This window comes from Parasteatoda tepidariorum, chromosome 3 (assembly GCF_982258835.1).
Source record: "Parasteatoda tepidariorum strain Cologne lab strain chromosome 3, Ptep-v5.0, whole genome shotgun sequence".
In the NCBI taxonomy this organism is placed as follows: Eukaryota; Metazoa; Arthropoda; class Arachnida; order Araneae; family Theridiidae; genus Parasteatoda; species Parasteatoda tepidariorum.
Genome location: NC_141757.1, coordinates 75,418,086 through 75,440,611, shown reverse-complemented (window position 1 = coordinate 75,440,611; position 22,526 = coordinate 75,418,086). Strand labels below are relative to the sequence as shown.

The following is a 22,526-nucleotide window of genomic DNA, read 5'->3' as shown; positions in this document are numbered from 1 at the left end:
ATCAAAACATCTGCTTCTGCACCTCAGAGCCCAAGTCAAGAAAACAGATGGGCATAGTCCTTGGCTCTCTACGTGCTACCGAGCCACTGAGTTTAGTTTTAGCTATGTTGAGTAAAGCAGCATAAAAAATAAAATTTCACAATCTCAATAATATGAAATCTTAACAAACAATTGCAAATGAGATTTTAAATAAAATAAAATATGCAAACTGAATTAATGTGTTAACTTAGTATTATTTTAAAATTAATAATAAAAAAGATACATTAAAAGTAATGGTACTAATCAATTTATTGCATTAAAGTTGGAACAGTAACAACTGCATTTGGAAACAATATAATCATACTACACGAATATAAACATACCCAGGATATGCTGTGTACATAGTAGGGTTAGGCCATCTCATAGGAGCAAATTGATTTATGGGATTAACCTGAGGTTCAGTATTAGTGGAAGTTACTTCCGTAGTTGTTGCACTTGGTCTAACAGCCTGGAGAGCTTCATTAGCTTTTAACCAGGCTTTTGGGATTTCAGCAGGCATGGGTGGTCTAACTGGCTGACCATAAGACCTTTTAAAAAAGAAAACACACTTTATTAAAAATGTAGTCTATCATTAGACTTTTTTTTTCATCAATTTAACTATGCTAAAAGAAGTGCTGGTAATTTACAAATTAAATTTGCATAGTAGAGATAACAATTGAAAAGATATATAAGATACACATGTACTTTCAGTTTGAATTTAACAAAAACATTATTGTAGGAAGATTAAATAAAAAATAAAGCCGTAAGCTGCAATTATGGAATCCTAAAAGTTGAGAACTGGAGAACCATTGCCATCCATATGGTTGCATGGAAATCTCTTTAAATGTTTGGCTTACCATGGGCTGTCATGCTAATGATAATAAAAACTATGTACAACTAAATTTAAAAGGACATTTTTTTCCTTCATAATTCAGTGAATAATAATAAATAAAAAAACTTGACAGGGTATTGGAAATTTAAAAACCTACCTTTTTAATTGTTCAGTTTGAGCAAGTTTGTAAAAATATGCATTATTTTGGTAATATTCTATTGCCAAAAAGATATAAAATAAAGAGGGATTTTTTTTTTTTTTTTTTTGCGAAAAAAAAGTAATAATACAGTACAGAACCCGTTATCCGGAAATCAGAAAACCGGAAAACCAAAAAACCGGAACGAAATTCGATAAATTTTCCCGCCATTTTTTAAAAAAAAAAAATTTTTTTTTCCTCATAAGATTTTAGGATTTTTCTTTCGTTTTTTGAAAGATGTTTACCTTACCATCATTTTGGAAATAATCATTAGTGTATTACTCCATCGGTTTTTCTTTTTAAGATTATTTCCAAAAAAAAATTTTTTTTAGTTGGGTTTAACAATAAAGAAAACGGCTTTTTGTAGCGATTCAGAAAACCGGAAAAATCAGTTATCCGGAATAGCGATGGTCCCGATCGTTCCGGATAATCGGTTCCCTACTGTATTTTATTTGAACTTTGGAGTTAACAGTTGAAGGAAGAAGAATAAATTACCGAGCTATATTCAGTGATACTGCTAGATTTTGAAAACTAGAAATCCTCAGTAGTACACAAATCTTCAAATTTCTGAATCTTTTTTTTAATAAACAAAAGATCCCTATTTTAAAGATATACACCAAAATTTTTTTATGATTACGAATTTTTTTAAAATAATTGATTCAGTAATAATTCGACCAATTAAAATAATTATCCTTAAAAGCTTAAAATCTGGTTATCTCTCACAAAGAGACACAATATTCTTTCTCATATATAAACAATTCATAATACTGATTAAAGTTAAAATAAAACTTTACTTAAAGGTAGACTAACAAATGTATCACTGAAAGTAAAAACTGAATAGTAAATACTGCTTAATTTAAAAATTCACAAATAATGTTATAAGGCTGCTTTATCACAATTTTCGAATAACAATAAGCTAATTCACGAACTATAAAAAATATTTATTTTAATTAAAAAAAAAAACACCTTGTCTTTTTTTTTAGAATAATTAAATTTAATTTAAACTTACTGTGCCTGCGTAACCAACCTAAAATGAAAAGTTAACGTGGTCAAAGTAACAAAAGTGATTTAAACAGCATTTAATCATATAAAAATATTTATAGATATTTAAAATACAATTCTTACCACTGGGACATCATGAAAAGTTAAGTTCAAAACCTAAAAGTACAATAGAGAAGAATTAAAAACATGGCAGATTACAAATGGGAGAAATATACAATCAAATTAAGGTTTAAAACAAAAGTTACTTTTACAGTATTTTATATTACTGAGGAAAATTACTGCACATTGAAGGTGTTTTAAGTTATAAATTTTTATTCACCAGAGCACTTAATTTATTCAGTTAAGGATTACAAAAATCACTAAGATAGATATGTAATTCAGCAGTGATTATTCTAAGCGTTTTTAGAAGAGCGGCCTACCCTGCCAGCCTTATGATGTGCCCTCTTTGTAAAAATAAGCCGCTATCTCTTAAAAAGATCGTCTTTCTATTCATATTCCATTAAAAAAATTAATTGTATAAATAATAATTACACAACGGTGAAATTATACGTTCAATTCTGATTATTATTACAAATATTTATTTAGTTAGGATTATTCTCAACTGGCTAAATTTTTATAAGTTTCTCTTTCTTTTAGGAAGGAGGGACTTATACTAATAGATTTTAAGTTTTGAAACTATTTTTTAAATAAATAAGTTTCTTTTTTTTAAATGTACCTTTAAATGTTCAATTTCTTATAATTTTCAGCTTAAATTATACAAAAAAAAAAAAAAAAAGCTTTCAATTTGTTCATCAATCAATCTTTTTTTTTTTAGTTTACTTTTTTTGAAAAAAATTTCTGCATAGTAATTGTCTTTCAGCATGCCTTTATTTTTTATAAACTAAAAATTTCAACATGCCTTTTTTTCTTATACTCTACAAATTTAGAACCAAGTTAAATTTAAAAAAAATTTCCGGCCATTTCCACATCAGAACCTCTTTGCCCTGTTATTTCTGTGCTAGGAAAAACTTTGAGAAAATATTTAAGGCTTGTCATGAGTTAGCTACAAGTTATATTTTTTTCATTCTGTAATGCATTTTTTTTGTTTTTAAAAACTCACAGCCATATAAAAGGTGCTAAAAAAATTCAAAGAGCCTAATAGTTACCCTAAACATAGTTCTTTTTATTCGAAAATTTCCTCACAAATTATTGCACTTAATTTTTTTTTTATAGTTACATTAACTTTTCAAAATATTTTTAGAGTTTAGTTTGTCATATTCCTTGATATTTTTTTCTTTAACATAGGGAAAAAAACAATTTGATTTACACAATTTAATAATAAACTTGCATATGTGATAAGAACAGTGTTCTTTAAGTGAGCCACCTTTGATCCGTCCAGAATTTTTTTTATGTCATTTAAATTTCAGCTCTGGATGCCCTTTGAATCTGATTAACCACTCAGATTTAGATATATAAAAGTCTATTTGCATAGTTTATTTTTTTTGTAAATCCACATGATTTTCTAATTGCTTTTTTACTGCTACAAATTTTTTTTTTGGCTGCTTCTCAATGGTTTTTCAAAATCGAATTTGAGCCATCACTTTTTTAAAAGTTTGATTCATGATGATTTCATGTTGTTAGGTAGTTTTTCCAAAAGTCTGGGCCTTTTTCAGATGATTATTCTTAATTTCGATATTTTTAATATAATGTTATTATAAAATGCAAATTTCGAATTTGTGTTATCACTTTTGGATAAGTTTTATTACTGATGTTTCAATATGATTTTCCATTATTAAATGATAGTTTTTTTTATCCTTTTCACATGGATATTATTAATACGTTATTTTGAATTTGAGTTATCATTTTTTGAAGAGTTTAATTCACATTGATTGTATCATAAATCCGAGTACATGGATCATTTCTTAACAGCTGTTTGTTGAGTTTCAAGTATTTCCGTGTGGTTTTTCACAATTCCAATTTAAGTGATACAATGTTATGAATAGCGAATTTCGCACTTTTGAAACTACTACTTAATATGCTTGATTTTACCACAACTCCACATTAATTTCTAATCGCATTTCGGAAATTATAGTTACTTATTGCCTTTTTCTGTCATTTCAATATTGTTTTTCAAATCTCATTACTATAATACATTATTACAACACTCCACAATTCGGGAATCATGGTTATTTAACTTGTTTATAATTCTGAAAATTTATTTGATTACTTTATTTTGGGTTTATTGAAAACCCTACAAATGTTTGTGAAAAACAATGCTCTTTTTTGGATGAATATGGTCTTTTTAAAGTCTGGATTATGTTGAATATGGTCTTATTAAAGTCTAGTTTGGGAAAATTTTGGACCAAAAATTTTCCCAGGGCAGCCTGAATTCCCATCAACTAATTAGCGCAATTGGGAGATATTCTGCATCCAGGCTGTTACCCAAGTCTAGGGGAGGTAGTAAAAACAGATTTTTCTCAAAATTAGATTTCAAAAATGCGCAAATACAAATCACAATATTGACTTAAGAAATGCGTAAATATAAATTGCGATTTTGGATTTTTAAACCACCTGAATACGAACGGATAGATGTAACTCTTAAATCTGGTAAATACGGAAATTGTTGTTCGTTATTAAAATTGTGTGAATATGAATCGCGATATTAGTGGATACGAACAATTCCATAAATCCAAAAATCTGTCAAACCAAAAGATTCAAATTGGTTGATCTCTTCCAATTGGCAGAAGAATCATATACACACAAACGTCTAAGCATAAGTTTAAAAATATAAATTATAGATTGTGAAACTTAGTGAAAATTTCGATTATAAGATTTTGATTAGCGAAAGTTTGCAAATTAATGGTCTTGAGAGGCATTGAAAAATCAGATGCCCTGTTTCTAGACCAGAAAGGATGATATGAAAAACCCAGAATTCCAGGGTACACCCAGGATGCAATCAACCCTGTGATGTTTTTAAAAAGTTCTTAAAACTTGTCCAGCTGTTTATCTTCTCTGTTGTTAACAAATTTTTTCATAGTTATCATATATTCAGCTATTTTTACATGTTATGCATTTTGAAAGAACCAATTAATCATTTAAAATTAAATTCCCTACACATAGCTTACAGAGGCTGCTTGTACTTAATTATAAAAACTATCTCTTTAAGCTATTTAAAGTAAGTAAAAATATGCTATTGGTCAGTTCACTAATTTATGGTAATAACAATCTGGAAACAAATCTGCTTGAGGAAAAAATTACAGAAAAAGTCCCATCATTGACTCTTATGAAATATTTTAATCCTCCCTTTAATTCACTTAGAAAACTACAACTTGAAAATATAAAATCAAAATCATACATCTTTTAAATGCTTAAGATACTGTTTTGAAACTTGCTTAGTATTAATTTAAATAAACTTGTTTAAAATGTTTTAGTCTGTTCAGTGAATAAGATAAAAGGGCAATCAAAATTAAGAAGTAAAACATTATATGACTGTTGAGTAATGCCCTCATTTATCTTCATTAGATACACAATTTTAACTACTATCAAGTTATTCTGAGAAATTCGATTCTTCCAAATAAATAAAACATGGCGCCTATGGTTATTTATACAAATTTGCTTACTTGAAGGACTTTTAGAACTTGAGGATTGAAGATCACTTATTTTATAGGAGGTTTGTGCAATAATAATATATAAAAATGAATTATTTTAAAATTTCTAAAACATGTACAGTTTTATTCATTCTAAGAAAAAGCAGAAAAAGTCGACGTAACAAAACGCGAGATATCGAGAACAGTATTTCTTCATTTAGCTTCAGTTCTTTTGCATTTATTTTTGTTACTTCAATCTCAAGCAGTGTAGAGAAAGTGATCATTAAAAACTCAAAAAGTTCAAACAGTTCAACATAACCAATCATTTTAAGGCGGTCCTAAAGTGGATTCTTGCCTCAAACTTGAAAACTAGATGGCGCTGAAAATCTCACCCCGCCTCAGGCTAAGATCTAGTTTAGCCTTTCCCAAAATGATTCTAACTCATAGTTGATTGGCTACCTCAAAAAGAGCTATTCTACCTTTTAACAGTTTCTAGATGTAAATAAATCAATGTATCGCAATGATGTATATTGATGTAAATATGTAAAGAACGACTTCTAGTATCGTAAAACAAATAATCTTAGATTAATAAATGAAATGAATTTAACTGGAGAATTTAATTTACACTTCAGTTTAAAATGATTTTTAATAAAATATGAGCTGAAACACCATAAATTATTAGTAATTATTTATTCATGTTTGCATGAACCAGTTTGTTATTCTGAAACATTATCCTAAAACAACAATTTTTTATGCTTTATTCGACAACAAATATTCAGTTTGAAAAATGCGAAGAAGTTATCTAATATTTGCAATTTTATGTGCTTAAGAAATTAAATACATCGGAAATATGTTAGTTTCTTTCCTTTGAAATAACTTCAATGTTTTTCATAAGTGAACATTCACACTTGAATATATGTTTAAATTGATTGCTGACATTGTCTGGGCATGAATATATGGTCAAATTGATATCTCTTATTCATAACAGGGTGTATAAAAATCATGATTTTTTTTAAAAAATCAAAAAAATCGGATTTTTTTTATTTTAATCGGATTTTTTTGATTTTAATCATGATTTTTTTATAATTTCAATTCTATGGAATATAATCAATTTTGTGTACCATAGATTTAAAGTTGTATTGTATTACTATTGTTACTTATGGTATACATTGGAAATAAACATTACTAACCATTATCAACAAAATATTTCTTAATAATTTAAAAGCAAAAGGTGAAATAAGAAATAAACAATAACAAAGTGATTTCAAACTACAAATCAAGAAAGAAATTGTTTATCAAACAATATGTGATAATTATTAATTCTACATCTACAATATCAAATTATTTAAACAATCATTTAATTAGTTTTATTTAAAGATTTAAACATAAGGAATAATTTAGCTGCCTTTTCTACACCCAATTGATTCCGTAGTTTAGTATGTACAAGTCCAAAAGTGGAAAACATCCTCTCTATCCCTGCAGTTGTTCCTTTCGCAGTACATAACAACTGTATTGCATCAAACTCTTTTTGACCTACACAGTTCTTTAGAAGCGCAATTGATTTCCACCATTCCAAGATGTTTAAAGATTCTAGAGATTCTTTATCAAACAAAGTTCCATTAAACGGAGGAGTGCTTACAATGAATTTTAGCAAAATACTTAATAAGGAGGTTTCTCCATACTTTTCTTTAACAAAGTTTACAGCTTGATCTTTTTCATTTAGTGTTAAACATTGTACTTCAGAATTAGGATCCAAGAGGTAAGCTAGGAAATGAGCTGGTGTTAACGCTTGTTCATATCGTTTAGTAAAAAAATTTTTGCAGCAATTATTATTAGAATCTTTCAGAGTTTCCTTTAAATTTTTCCAGATGTTGACAACATTTGATAAACTACAATTATCTTTTTGCATTTTATCTAATGCTACAGAAATGGGTTTTAACATTAAAAGCATATCTTCTGCATTTCTTTTAATTGCCATATTCATGACTTTTGACCTGATATTGGTGTCGATATCATCCCTATTATCCTCACAAACTTGCATGAAAGTTGACCAATTCTTGATGTAGCTTTCTAATGAATCACACATAGAATTCCAGCGCACTTCAGTTGGCCGAATTAATCCAGTACCTTTAAGCTCATTGTATTTAGCTCTAATTATTTGATGATGTTGTTGTTTTTGTTTTGTAATGTGCCATGCTGCTATCATAGCTGTAATCATATGTAAACTGTTCAATGAACTATAAATATAATATGTAAACTGTTTTTAAAAGCAAATGAGTCACATTGAAAGTAGAAATGTTGAATTATATGAGTGAGATCTGAGAAATATATAGAACAGTCTACTTACTTGTTTATGTTTGAAACTTAGAAAAATATACAAAAAATGTTCAAGACTATACACAAAAATTTTTTTTTTTTGATTAAAATCAGTGATTTTTTTAAAAAAATCATTTGATTTAAATCATGATTTTAATCATTTGATTAAAATCATTTACACCCTGATTCATAATGACTAGTATAAATACATAACTCTTGCTTATGCTCAGCTGCAGTCACAGGGATCTTTTAACTTTAGAGCAAACGTTTCTATTCTATAAAGTAATTGTTAAAAATAATTGCGGAATTTCTACAAACTACTGTTTTTTTTTTTTTTGCACTACTCTTTTTTTTTTCTTTTGAAAAAACACATTATGCTACAAAGTACACAAAAAGTAGCAATTATTGTACATAGTTTCACTACTTGTAGTACATTACTTCAGATCTCTGTTTTTTCCCTATAAAAATTAGGTAAATATTGTTAACCCATGTTTATTGACAGGTAGTGGTTTGTTATTTATAACTGATTGGAATATATTTCTATATTGTAGGTATGATTTCTTTCTACGTATCATTTATTGAATAAATAACTACTCAATTTATTGGTAATATTATTTAATATTTTTGCTTGTCCTTATCAGTCTTTCATGAAAAGAACATTTTTTGATATTTAGTTTTTTTTTTAAAAATTCTGCTTATTAAAGCTTTTCTGCTATTTGAGTGTTTTTGTGTATATTGTGCAGCTGCAATAAAGTTATAGTGTCCAATGATACATACAAGGAGATGTTCACAAAAGTGGCATAAACAATAAGACTTTGTTCTGAAGATGGTAAAAACCATAAGAAAATGATTTGTTTTACAAAACAACAAAAACTATGGGAAATCTTACTTTTTTATAGAGTGAAAAAACTATACGAAAACATGGTTTTTCCTAGGACCGTAAAAACTTCATATGGTCAATACTGCTCTGAACCATGCATCTGCACAGAATCTTGCTCTCCCTACAACAATGCGCAATAAATAAAATTGCATCTTGCAAATAAAAGTTGACGAAAAAAGAGCTTTATGCTAATATATTTTTCTTAATGTTTGTGTTAGGGCACCACATAATGAATAAAATATGCTGATTATTTCAGCCTTTGGTAATTATAAAATAAATTTCTTTAAAATAGATTGTGTAGATAATTGCTTATATTTTCTTTCTTTTTAATGAAAAAAACTATCTTATGAACCAAATGATGCAATGCAATAAATTTTTATTTATTTTTTGAACATTTGTTATAAACTTTAAAAGTATTTGTTCTCATGTTAGGTAAAGGAATATATTAAGTACAGAGTGTCTTTTAAATGTACAGAGAGTTCTTTTAAGCGGTTTTAGTTCTACTACTTTTAAGCATTGTTCGACAACAAATTTATGGCTTAAGGACCAAATGTATGGCATTTGAGAAATAATTACCCTTTAATTTTTTCAGGCAATTACACATATTTTTTATATTTTTTAATCAAACTTCCTTGTTACAGATTTAATAAATAATATAAATTTTTCACCTAAGTAACCTAATAGAATATAATTAAATTTAAGAATATAATAAAAAGTAGCCTTACAAAATGTAATTAAATGTAAAAAAATCTATTAGGTGCTTTTGTAATAAATATGTAAAACACAAGTTTGTTCATTTAATGGTTGAAATGAATAATATAATGTTATTTTTTGTAATTGTATATATGCTCTAATACCTTAATAGATTATTTTTGAAAAATCGCTTGCATGCATAAATAACAAATGATGCATTTTTTAAACTAAGCTAGATAACATTAAATTTACATAAAAAATTATGTTTCATGCCGTAACCACTCTCCTTTCCTAAGATATATGGGTTATTTAAATAAAATTTTAAAGCCATAGTCATATCGACAAAATTTCATAAGATTCATCTTTATTTTGATGAAGAAAAAAAAATTCTAAAAAAAATTTAATTTCACAATAAATTAAGATTACATTACACATATCTGTAAAAAGTAATTTTTAAGATATGGAAAAAAAAAAAAATCATATTTTTCAGTTAGTTGGCTATCTGTTGATCACAAAAGTACACAAGTATTACAAGTGGTGAACTTCAACATCTTTTTTTCCTGTGGTTTTTTATAAAAGAGTTTAATATTTTAATCTAAAATAATCACCCTTTCAAAAAAAGAAGAAAAAAAATGAAAAATACATAAGTTAACAATCGAAATCGAATGAGTTTCAAAAAGGAAAATTTTTAAAATTTATTCAAATAATAGAAAGTAAGAGGACACTGTCTCAAAAAATCATTAAGTTTTTCAACCCTTAAAATCAGTTAGGTTAATAAAACTAATATTTTCCAGTCGGTGTCATTAACAAATCAACGAGGCTGTTTTAGAGATTTCAAGTAATCAAACTGTTTTAAAAGAAAAAAAATCTGATTTTTCTTAAATAAAAAATATTTTCCTCGTTTAATCATAAAAACCATTCTAATTTCATACTATTTTATTTTCATGTGGACATAAAAGTAGAATAAATGCCTATTTTTGACCCTCGTAAGATAAGAAACTTAATTCCCACATATATTATTAGAAATGCGAGAAACGTTCTTTGATGAAGTTTATCGAAAGAAGTAAGGTTGAGGGATTATCGGTGGAGATCAAAGTTATTTACGAAAGTGGTACGCCCTCTTTTTTTGTGTACCAAAAATTGAATTATTTCCTTCGGTTTAAAAAAAAGACTTTTTTTAAGAATATTTTATTTCTTTCTTTTTCAGTTTTGTATCTGATTGGTCGTTCATGAAGGAAATAGGTTATATTTCAATTAACAACAGAATGTAGATAAATTGTGCTCGAGGCATTTTGAAATAATTATACAATATGGGCATTTTAGCTTGTCTTAAATGTGTGGTCTTAAATTTCGATTTACCATAAATATCAACTGAGAGAAGGATTCTGATTGTAACGGTCAGAAAACGAAGAATACTTGTATTATCATCTAATAAAATTTCTGAACTCTAGCTACAGGGAAAGTGATAGGAATTCCGATTGCGAGAAGCCATATATAAGTCTTTTGACAGATAAAATATGCAAAAGCGTACACGTTATCAGTTCTTTAAAAAAGTTCTTCTTTACAGGTTTTTGGTTTTTCTTAAAATTGATACACTGATTTGTAAACAAAAAATTAAATTGATTTATAGTTGTACTTTTAAACCTAGTGTGCACATAAGTTGAATAGAAATTATGTTTTTTTAAAAAATTTTAATGCGTTATTGTACCCTTAAATTTTCAATTTAAAAACTGACACCGAATTAAGTGCATATCAGTTTCTACAAAAATAAAAGAAATGAAAAGTTATGTTTCTCATTTATTAATTTTATAAACTATGTAGTACAAGTAGTCAAAAAAAAAAAAAAAGAAAGAAAAATATTTATTCTTTTAGACGTTAGTCACTCACTTCGAACAAACCACTTTCGTAATATATTTCTATTAACGGCGAACATTTATCCCACAATTTTTAAAAACGATTCGCCCCATATTTTTTATTTTAGATCTGATTAAATATATTTTCCCAATTTTAGCCTACTTGTTTTTAAGATATTTACTTTATTTTCCAAGTTGTAAATTATTTATTTAAAATTTTTAAGTTATTTTTTTGGATTCTCTTATAGAAATTTTATAACTCATTAGTTTGATTGAAAAGTTGTTCAAAATCTAACACAGTTCTGATTATTACTAAATATATAGAAAACATAGATTAATTAGGCTAAGGTTGGAAGTAGAAATGTAATCGCTTCGGCTAGAGCTCCTAAAACTTAAAAGAACTTAAAGAAATTATAATTTTTTTCTGAATAATTTAAAGGAATCGCGTCAACCACTTATATATTTGTTATTTAATCATCTAATTGTGAGCCAATGGACGCTATTAACACACTCTATTACAACTTGTCAAATAAATCATACGTTACATTCAAATTAAACAAAAATAGGATAATTCGTTTCAAATTAAATTTATTGTGCAAATGGGTTGAAAGAATAATTTCTAGTTTCAGGGAATAGGGACATAATTACACATCGTCTATGAATGGAATTTAAATACACTTCTCCCTCAGTGTTATTGTTCAAAAACAGGTTTTTTTACAGACATTCCACCCCACTTCCTCTGACCTCGAGGATGCTACTTACCAAGAAATTTACCTCAAGCAAAGCTCATATTCTTTTCGTTCCTGTGTTGAACATAAAAAAGCTACCTATAAGTACCTAGAACTTAGATTATTCGCGTGAAAGTTTTCAATAAATCAACGATTCTTTCTTTACACAATTTTTTTTCCAATAAAACTTTAATAGAAAATATAATAATTTTTGTAAAAACAATTAAATAAACTATCTTAATAATTGAGTGTTAGGGTTTTAATAAGTCAAGTACAAAATTTTTTGCAAAGCCTTATAATTTAGAACTTCTAATATTTTTCAAATCGATACATAACTTAAAGTTTCTGTGTCTTTTAGTTCCAATGCTAATCGGTGGCGTAACTAACTAGTGGAGAACAAGATAGGACTCCTATCCCTGAGCACCAATATCTTGAAAATGATTAAAATTAAATTATATACTAAAATGCTCTTTTTTAAAAGTTTAATTTGCTAATTATAAGCCTCATAACTTCTTCAATTTTCTATTTTCTTTACCAAAAAATTGAACAAGATGTTTATTATTATTGATGTTTATTTTGCATGAAGAGCATTTTCTATTATTATTTTTTACAAATTGGTAATATATTCAATGGAAAATGTCTTTAGGAAAACCGCATATCGTTCAATAAAAAATATCAAAGTATAATATAAGAACTACAACAGTATAATATACACTGTTAAATTTTAAACTAAATCGAATTAAAATTGATAAAGTTACTTAAGAATCTCTGTGTACAGCTGCAACATTTTATTCAAAGAAAAATTTAAAAAATAATTACAATTGCGTTTTATTTAAGTTTTAACCATAAGTAGAGCAAAAACTTAATTTGGCCTTGGATGCCCAGTTAGTAAAAGTTCATACGCTGGTATTTTATTAATTTCACAAAATCATATGACTCATTGAAACTAGCTTGCGTACAGCCGAGAAAATCTTTTATTATGTATTTAGATTTTTCGGAATAAAAGATACAAAATCAAATTTTGCTCAAGCCGTAATTTCTACATGAAGTAAAGATAATAAATAAAATTTTATTTCATTTACGCTAAAAATGCATTTAAATTTTTGACGTGGCATTATTTTATTATAAATTTTAATAATGCTATTTGCTGCTGTAAAAATTACAATCCAAATATTTATATATATATATCTGTGTGTACACACTATTTTTAAAAATTAAGTTAAAGCAAATTTAACAAAAATGAATTTATAAACTGCCAAATTAAACGGTTTTTGCAAATAATCTGTAATGGAAATTAATTTTTCATGTAACGCTTTAGAGCAGGGTTTCTTAACCTGTGGTTCATGGACCCCTTAGGGGTCCATGCGTCATACTTTGGGGGTCCACCGACTATTTTTAAGACGATTGGATCAATAATATTTAAATAACATTGATCTTTTTTTTTTCTTCTAAAAGATGAAAATACATACATATTTGAAACTAGGTGATTGAGATACCCCAAATTCAGTGCGGTCCCTCTAATATCCCTGTCATATTTTTAACATTCGCCACCAACCGACTTTCAGTTTGCAGCAGCAGGGCAACCCCCTGATTACGTCCGATTTGTTATTTTTATAATCCTCTATCAACCCCTCATTTTTTATGAGCCGTCCCTTTGCTCTTTTCTCTTAGATATGCCAGCAATCCTCCATAATGTGAGGAAAAGAACATTCGCAAACCATAAAAAAAATTTTACATTTTCAAAAACACAAAGTAGCCTTCGAATTTTATTTCAATTGAAAATAAAGTAAAGTAAAAATAATTAATGATTTTTGCAATAATTTTTTTTACAGGGGGTGGTCTGTAACTTCTTAAAATTTTTTTAAAAAGGGTCCATTATACCAAAAAGGTTAAGAAACACTGCTTTAGAGTTTTCAACGCTAATCACATATTATGTATCCTTAGCTTCCGAGCTAAAATAATTTTGCCAATTCTAGTGTTTAATTTTTTAAGAAAATCTCTAGCTCACAAGTTATTTTTATTTAAATTCTGTAAAATATATTTTTATTCAAACTTTCTGGGTGTTCTTCGATGTTTTCTAATGTACTAATGTTTGCTAAAAATTAAGTAAAAAAGATATTTTTATTGTGGATTTGAAGTTAATATTCATGTTTAAAAAAAAGTATCGAATTTTTATAAAAAATACAATAACGTACAAAATCTCGATTAAGTATAAAAACGGAATTAATTATCAATGGAAAAAAGAAACAACTCTTTTCTTTTATCACCGAAAGGTTTATTATTATTAATAACTGAATTAAATTGCGATCGAAATTTATACTACTTTCCGACTAGCTACAGTACTCGTATCTCTTCCGGAGCTCCTGAGCTAATTGACAACACAAATCGTTCCCTGATCACAGCAGAGTTTATTACCATTTTATCTGCAAATAGAACAATCACCACTAAATATCTTGAACTCCTTCTGAGAACCAAAGTGCTCTAAATGCAACCATTATTCTATTGACAAAACAAGCTGCGTTATCTCCTAGATCATTGGTTCCCAAACTTTTTTGTCTCGTAGACCCCTGCTTACCTGATATTAATTTTTTGTAAATTCATCAACTTCAAATGTATTTTTGACAGCTGTTATAGTGCTACTTACTGTGACAGATATAAATTTTTAACTGTAGAGAAGTGTAGTGTGAAAAACTTAAGAAAAAACACATGTTAATTTTATTAATTAAATTCAAATTAAAACGAGTCAAATTAAAATGTATTATCTGTTATATAAAATAACTAAGCAATAAATAAATGCTTTTAGAGGGAGGGATGAACCTGATACTTTAATAAGTAATTATCAACATTTGGCATCAGTTTACTAAGGTTTAATCTCAAATCTCATCAGTAAATGACAGGGCCGGATTTAAGCTTGGTGGAGCCCTTATAAGTTCAATTCTATTTCTGTACACCTAAAGTAAACTGTCATTATTTTTTATTGTTGAGTATTAACATTAAATTTTTTAAAAAATTTGATATTACTTTATTGTTAAATATATTAATTGTGATGAGACTATAATGTAGAACCTTTCTTTTATTGCACATATTTTTTGAACGATAGAAAAAAGTTACAACAGAAACAAATTTTAAGCACAGAGTAAAAATTTGGCATGCTGGAAGGGCCACTATATATTTAACAGAGTTTTTTAAAATTTCATTTTGAATATATTTTATTGGCAATTTTTAATGATTTTTTGCTAATTTTTTCTCAATTGTTTTTTCTTTACGGTTCTCAATTGTTCACGACTACCAATGTTTAACTCGGTAGCCTTGTAATTTTGAACCGAAGCCAGAAGACAAGGGAACTGCTGGATCAGTACCCAGAGGTATTTCTTATGAGAACTTGGAGGACTTTGTGACCCCAACAGATTTAACATGCGTCAGTCACCATTTTATACATGGGTATTCTTCTGCCGGCTGGATTCAAACTCCAATTCTCACGAACACGAGTCAAGAGCCCCATCAACCAGGCTATCCCGCCCACATTTTTAATTTATTTTATAACAGTCATTGCACAGCCAACCCAGTTTCGAGTTTACGACTACTAATATTCAAATCAGTAGCCTTGTCAATTCCCAATCCAGCAGTCCCTACACCCTGGAGCAGGTGAGGGCCGTTATATTAATACTGTTTGTAAAAATAAAAAGAACATTTCGTAAGCTGATATTATTTAATTGATGTTTACATTAAAAATATTTCTTCATTACTTTTGCTTTCTTTTTAATTGTTTCAAGTACATTTGTTAAATTTTAGTGCAAGAATAAAAATTGTCATTATTTATGTAAATTTTTGGCTTATATTTTTAAGGATTTATTAAAGGGTCTATTAAATATCAGAGAGAATAAATGTAATACGGGTTTGAATTATCAGCTCGTCTCTTTGTGTATAGTGGCTAGGATGTGCAAGAGCAGCATCCAGTCAAAACGAGCATTCAACATATCAATGAAACACACTAATGCTTTATATCAATTAGTTTTAGATAATTACAATTGTAGAATATGGAATGAATTTCATTATGGAATGGAATGTTTTAAAAGACAACTATCTGTTAATGTTAAAAATTTTAATCAACGAAAAAACAGAACCAATATTGGGAATAAATGTATTATTTTTAATTACTGATAAATTTTGTGACAGAAAAAAAATTAAAGCCTGATAGATTTCAGAATTTTAGAAACGCCTTCTAGTTTTACCAATCAAATAGGTTTCGATGTCTTTCATACCACCTGTCTCATTTGTGATTCAACATTATCATTTCTGTTTCGTTCTTACTTAATATTAATATGATTGCGACAGTTAATTTGCATACCTCTTTTACTACATTTTTCGAGGAGTTTAAAAATACAATATTGAGGATTTTAACTGAAATTTGCTTTTTTTGTATGCCTCTTTCATTACGTCATCATCACATCCACACGCAACTGTCTCCTCTAAATAATGCTATATAAAATGAGTTTGCAAAACAAACGTGTGTAGTTATTTAATTTCATATTGAAAAGTAATTGTTTTCTGAATTGACAATTTCAGTCATTTTAGATATTTTTAAGTGCTATTTAAAACTGCTGCATATCACATGAAAGCATTGAATATATAATTTGTACACTTTTAAAGTAAAACAAAAGGAAAATTCTGATCCTTAGAAACAGATATTAAATAGTCTAATGATCGAATGAAGGGGTTAAAAAAAAAAAAAACTTTTTTATCTTTTAAACTAAAAAATTTATTTATAAATAATTTATTAATACTTAAATTGCTTGAAAGATGATATGTTTCATTCTAATGACAATTAAGTTTTTTGTTTTATTCAGTCATTTATTTATATTTATTATGTCCGATAATGCAGAAAAGAAGCATTTTGGGCTTCTGAGGGCCCTTGTCATCTCGGGGCCCCAAGCTACAGCTTATACGTAAATCCGGCCTTGGTAAATGATGTCCAGTCTGTTTCTTTCTTTTTTTGTTAGGAGATTAGCAATTAAATTAGAAATGTTTTAAAGCATTAAGCTAATGCATTACTATATTATTTCATATTTTTAACGAAAGCTGCTTATTATTTCTTGTAACAGCATATTCCATTATTCAATATTATGAATATTTCGTTTTTTATACTTATTATTTAAAAGATAAATACAGAAAGCATCACTATTAAAGTAACTTAAAAAATTATTAAATTAAAGATATTAAAATATGAAAAAATTATCAGTTTGTGAAACTAACAAACCTTCTCTTTTTTTTTAAACTTCAATTTATTTTAAACGATTCATTTCGCAACAAGTCACTACTCACAATTATGTGAACCAAATAAATAATTAGGTGATCAGCAAATGTCGTCGAATACGGAATAAATTATTCGGAAAATCAATAAAACAATATGTTTGTTTCGTGTCCTAATTTTTTTTAAAGTACCAATTTTTCTTTACTTAAAGAAAAATAAAATAAAACTCTTTTTGGATTGTATAAAAAGTATCAAAGTCAAAACTTATCTTAATAATTACTATATTAATATAAATTTGAGGTCCACTTTTATTTTCGATGTTGAGCTGGAATAAAAGATTTTTACTGATGTAACGAATGTTTGAATTAGAGTTGTACCATATCCTAAAATTTTACTGGGTTTGAGTACCCCATAAATAAAGAAAAGAAAAGAGAGACTTTGCAGTGAACGAGCCATTAGACAATGCCAACCTTCATCTATCAATCAAAAGGTATCTCAAAATTGAATCAAGTTATCATGTCTTACATATAAGTGAATTGATGTTAAGAAATAGTAGTGGTAGTTACGCCACAATTCATCCCCTCTGTATTTGTGAAAGACCAGGAGAGCTGGATTAAGGTCACCAGGTTTTGAGCTTTAGCCATGAGAGTTGTATTAAGTTCATGGCTGTGTAGTGAATCGATGTTTAATAATCATATTGGTAGTTACACCACATGTTTTTAATAAATTTTGTGATTTAAGTCTGTTATTAAACACACCAAAATAAAATTTATAATTTTAGTTCCAAATTGCATAACCTAAGGTAAAAATATAAATAGAGACAAGTTTCCTAATTTAGTGAAGATTTCATGGAGAGGAGGAGAGGGAATCCATCAAAGCTAAAAAATAATCATTTCACAAAAAAAAAAAAAAAAAATATTCAATTTAAATATTAAAGAAAAAAAAAATTTCAACAATTTCAGTTCAATTGTTACAACTTTGATCAAGACATAAAAAGTACATCCTAAGAAATGAGATTAGAAATATGATTTTCATAACCATATAACATATATTTTTGGTCTCAATTCCTTTAATTTAAGGAAAACATTTTAATTTAACTCATCATTTTGGGTAAAAATAAGGTAAATATTTTGAATAAGAGGTAAAAACAATTTACCATGACAAATAATTTTAATAAAATGTTTCTGATGGTCAATTGAGCTAATACAAAAAAAAAAAAAAAAAAAAAAAAAAATCAACTATATTTCTGGACTGCATTTCATAATTAGTGGTTACATTTAAAACTTTTGTTACATTTAAAAGAATAAAGTTTTTTTTTTTTTTAAATAAAAACGTAAAATAATTGCCAAAGGAAGTAAAATTTTAAATTATATAAAAACAGGAAGACTGAAAAAGAATTTCGTAGTTCGAACACAAAACCTAACTTTCGTCACTATTTGTATAATAACATTAACAGGATTTAGATTGGTCATTTTATTCAATCATATCACTATATAAAATTATTTTGAAAAAAGTAGTAAAGAATATTTGCAGAATTCTAATGCAAAGAGTGTTAATTTAAACCTCTTTAGGCTTTGATCGAACTGCTGCAGAATTTTTAAAGTTTTTGCTATCAGATAAACAACACTAAATATGTATAATGGTTATTAAACAACAAATTATTTAACATTATTTATATATGGTACAATTTGAAGGTTTCATGGAGCTTTTATTAACAAATACTAGTATCTTTTTACATTTATCAGTTAATTTTTGACATCAAATAATTTACATACATTTCTTTCCTTTTTGTTACTTTAGATACGACTTTTAATATTGATAAAATCAAAATTTAAAAAAACTTAACAACACTGTGAATATAGGGATAAATTCTGCATTAAAATTTTTCTTTTTTCTCAAATGAATGTCTCAAGAAAAAAAAGAATCATGCCAATCCTGAATAAAACTGAAGTTATATAATCGAAACTATCGAAAATAGATAAACTTTTTTTAAACATTTTCTTAATCAGATGGAATGAAAAAAAAGGTAAAAAAGTCATCTGCAAAAGCACTGGTAATACAATTCTATTCTACCATTTAGCAAAACTATAAAACATCAGTCATTATTTTTTTTTTTTTTTAAATTACGCCCGCCATCGTCTTCTCAGACATAAGGCGTCTTGCAGTCCAATACAATACTGAAGTAGCTCCAGAAGGTGAGAGGGCACAAAAGTCATCAGAGGAACGAATGTCAAGAAGAGAGGGGCAATCTAATAAATGCTCCCCAGTCATTGGCGAAGTGCTACAGAGCACACAAAGAGGTGAATTGACCAAGTTAATTTTAAATAAATGGGCCTGTAAGTAGTCATGTCCGGTAATTAATCTAAGGCAAGCAACTCCCTCAGCTCTGGGAAGGAGGGAAAGGTGAGAGCGCTGCTGGTCATCAAGAAGGCTAGCCCAGGATTTCCCATAAGTTAAGTCCCTAAGAGCAGATATTGTTCTGTGTGATATTGGCGAAGGCTGTAGCAGATTCAGCATTACCCAGGGTGCACCACGAGGAGGCCTGCCACACTACACCCCATCAGTCATTATTAGACAATTGTGTTTCCTTTAAAAACTGATATTTTAAAATTGAAGCAATAATCAACATTTATAGACTGCATGTTTTAATATTAATTGATATTAATAAAAAACAGCTTTCAAACTGAAGGTATTCAAATTATAATTTGACATAATTAAATTTAACCTATCTTATATAAAAGGGTTTTAATAATCTTAGTTGGACGGAAATAAAAGTATTATTCGAATTTCAAAAGCACAAACAGAATAATCATAAATTTTTAATACATTCAATTAAATGCTACTGCTTTAATGTCACTTATTTTGAAGGATATACTTATACAAAAATCTTCTATATTACATTTAAAAATGTAAATACTTTCAAATATTTTTTTATAGTCATAAACATGGTTAATTTGAAAAACCAAGGGCTGAAGGCACAAAAATCACGCAGTGTGTACTCTACTCAATGCCATTATTTCAAAGGAAGTGTGTATACCTTGCTTATGTAGAAAATTTCTTTTAATAGGGTGCAGTAGGAATGTATACAGGAGCATGGCATACTGTCGTTTGATTGTTTTTGTTATGATAATCATAAATTAAGCATTTTTTATTAATGCAAAATTGCTTAAATTTTTTCCAATATTCAGCTATATAATATAATTTAAATATAATAAAATTTAAATGGGCAAAAAATTAATAAATGTATGAGTATGCATAAGGTAACAACTCTTATTATTATAATAAACTTTAAATTATGTTATAAAATAAACAAATAAATAAAAAGAGTGAAACCACTGTAACCAGGTTCTAGTTAAAATTAGTTGCAGTTAAAATAAATTGCAAAAGTTCAACATGCTATTTTCAGAAGAAAAAAAAAGAAAGATCATATTTATAAAATTTTTAAATTTTAGTTCTCTCAAATTGCAAAATTTGCCATCACAATACTGCTTTTTGAATAAATAAAATACTCAAAAGTAAAGCTATATTTTTTAATTAAATTATCTGTACTCAAAACTCTATTAGATGCTTTTGAAGAAAAAATGCTTGCAAATTTTAAAATTCTTTTGAGAAATTCCAGTTAGTCCAATTCCAGTGCCATCAACACTTAATACACAAAAAGTGAATTTAACACTTTAATCGTTATATATATATTTTTAAAAAAGTATTAATACTAGGTCATTAATTAACAGGATCATCTATTTTATTTGATAATAATAATTTCCAAATAATGCAAGAATGAAATTGATTTTTCTAACATTAAATACAATTTTTTAAACTTCCGATTCTTGAGAAAACAAAAAAATATTGAGCTCTTATTCGTTTAGAAAATATAACGATTTTGATAGAAATATTTTAGTAGCGTATAAATATTAGTAAAACTAACTAGCAGATAATTTTATTTTGAGACATTTGCCAGAAATTTCAACAGAGTATGTAGATTAAATTATTCTTATGTCTCTAAGTTTTAACATAAGAAATACGATGTTTTAACACCTTTGCATATAGATTTCCAACGATTTTTCTTTGGTTCAACTTTCAAGTTTATTTCGAATTTAAATGTGAAGAAACAACATAAATGAAAGCTACGTGATATCAATGTAAACATTAAAATTGCTGATGCTAGTCGCTAAATCCTGAATAACTCTCTTTCAAGCGCGTTCGTAAACAACTGAAAAAACAAAATATTCTGATTTTCGATGCTGGAAAAATTATTAATTAGTGACTTTTCTCCCGAACAGTTAAACAAATTAAATACTGAATAAAATGTTTTAAAACTGCTATTGGAATAAAGCTAACAATCTGTATTAATACCTAAAACAAAAAGAATTTGCAATTAATGAGAATATAAATAAGTATTTTATGCTTTTTTTCGCAAATTGTCCTCACTAGCGGTAAATTCACATTTCTCGTAGCCTTGTAGCGCCATCTAATTTCCAGAACCAGAACTACAAAATCAAATGTAACAAAACTTTTATATGCTTTTAAAAATAATTCACAACCTAATTTTGCAAAAATAAACATTTTAGGTTCTGGCTAACAAGATTTTTAAACGTCGTGAAAAATTTCGAGACCCTTAGTACGCTATTTAATCTGTGTAACTGTTCGGCGGTTTTTAACATTACAGGTATACGGCTTTAGGACCACCTTAATGTGCTAATGAAAAATAGAAAACAGAAAACGTAGTAAACGGTTATTTATTAAGTAATATTGGAGATTTTTTTTCAGTTTCATCTCAACTCCTCTCAAACCTCTCAGATTGGTTGGGTTTTGGTTTTTCAATAATAGAGTTATTTAGCAAATGTTTTGCATTTTGGAGATTTCAATTTTATCAATAAATGCGATCGCAAATAATGTGATTGCGGATTATTTTAAGTAAAGAAATGAAATATCGGAATTAATGGTTTCACCCACGATGATGTGCTACCATTTTTATTTATCGTTCCAAAAATAGAAATCACTGTTGTCTGCATTATTATTTATTTTGCGTTGTGAAATTAAAGACACTAATAAGATTTTTTTTGACATGTACGTAAGATTATTACATTGCTCGATTAAATATTATTGTAAATCCTTATTCGATCATTCTAATAATATTAGTTAACTAATATATTTAAACGTATTTTCTCCCACTTTCTTACAAAGTTTTTAA

The 22,526-nt window shown here is 27.4% G+C and overlaps 2 protein-coding genes across 5 annotated transcripts in view; one reads left to right on the top strand and one right to left on the bottom strand.

The window, feature by feature from the left end:
* LOC107448727 (leukocyte receptor cluster member 8 homolog) overlaps positions 1 to 5,985 on the bottom strand; it is a 30,758-nt gene extending 24,773 nt beyond the window's left edge. For 2 of the 4 annotated variants that reach the window (XM_071181557.2, XM_071181560.2), the window contains exons 1-4: positions 5,648 to 5,854; positions 2,172 to 2,204; positions 2,056 to 2,073; positions 363 to 566 (exon numbers count right to left, since the gene is read on the bottom strand). In XM_071181557.2, the coding sequence (XP_071037658.2) occupies positions 363 to 566; positions 2,056 to 2,073; positions 2,172 to 2,185 (236 nt within the window). In that variant the 5' untranslated portion in view covers positions 2,186 to 2,204; positions 5,648 to 5,854. Of the gene's footprint in view, positions 1 to 362; positions 567 to 2,055; positions 2,074 to 2,171; positions 2,205 to 5,647 lie in introns of all 4 variants that reach the window. The other 2 variants (XM_016064025.4, XM_043045068.3) reach the window with 2 other exon arrangements.
* A 16,012-nt stretch (positions 5,986 to 21,997) lies between these two features.
* Positions 21,998 to 22,526, top strand: part of LOC107448740 (uncharacterized) — a 45,118-nt gene continuing 44,589 nt past the window's right edge. Inside the window, exon 1 of the mRNA XM_043045060.3 lies at positions 21,998 to 22,402. The gene's annotated coding sequence lies outside the window, so the exon portion shown is untranslated. The remainder of the gene's footprint in view (positions 22,403 to 22,526) is intronic.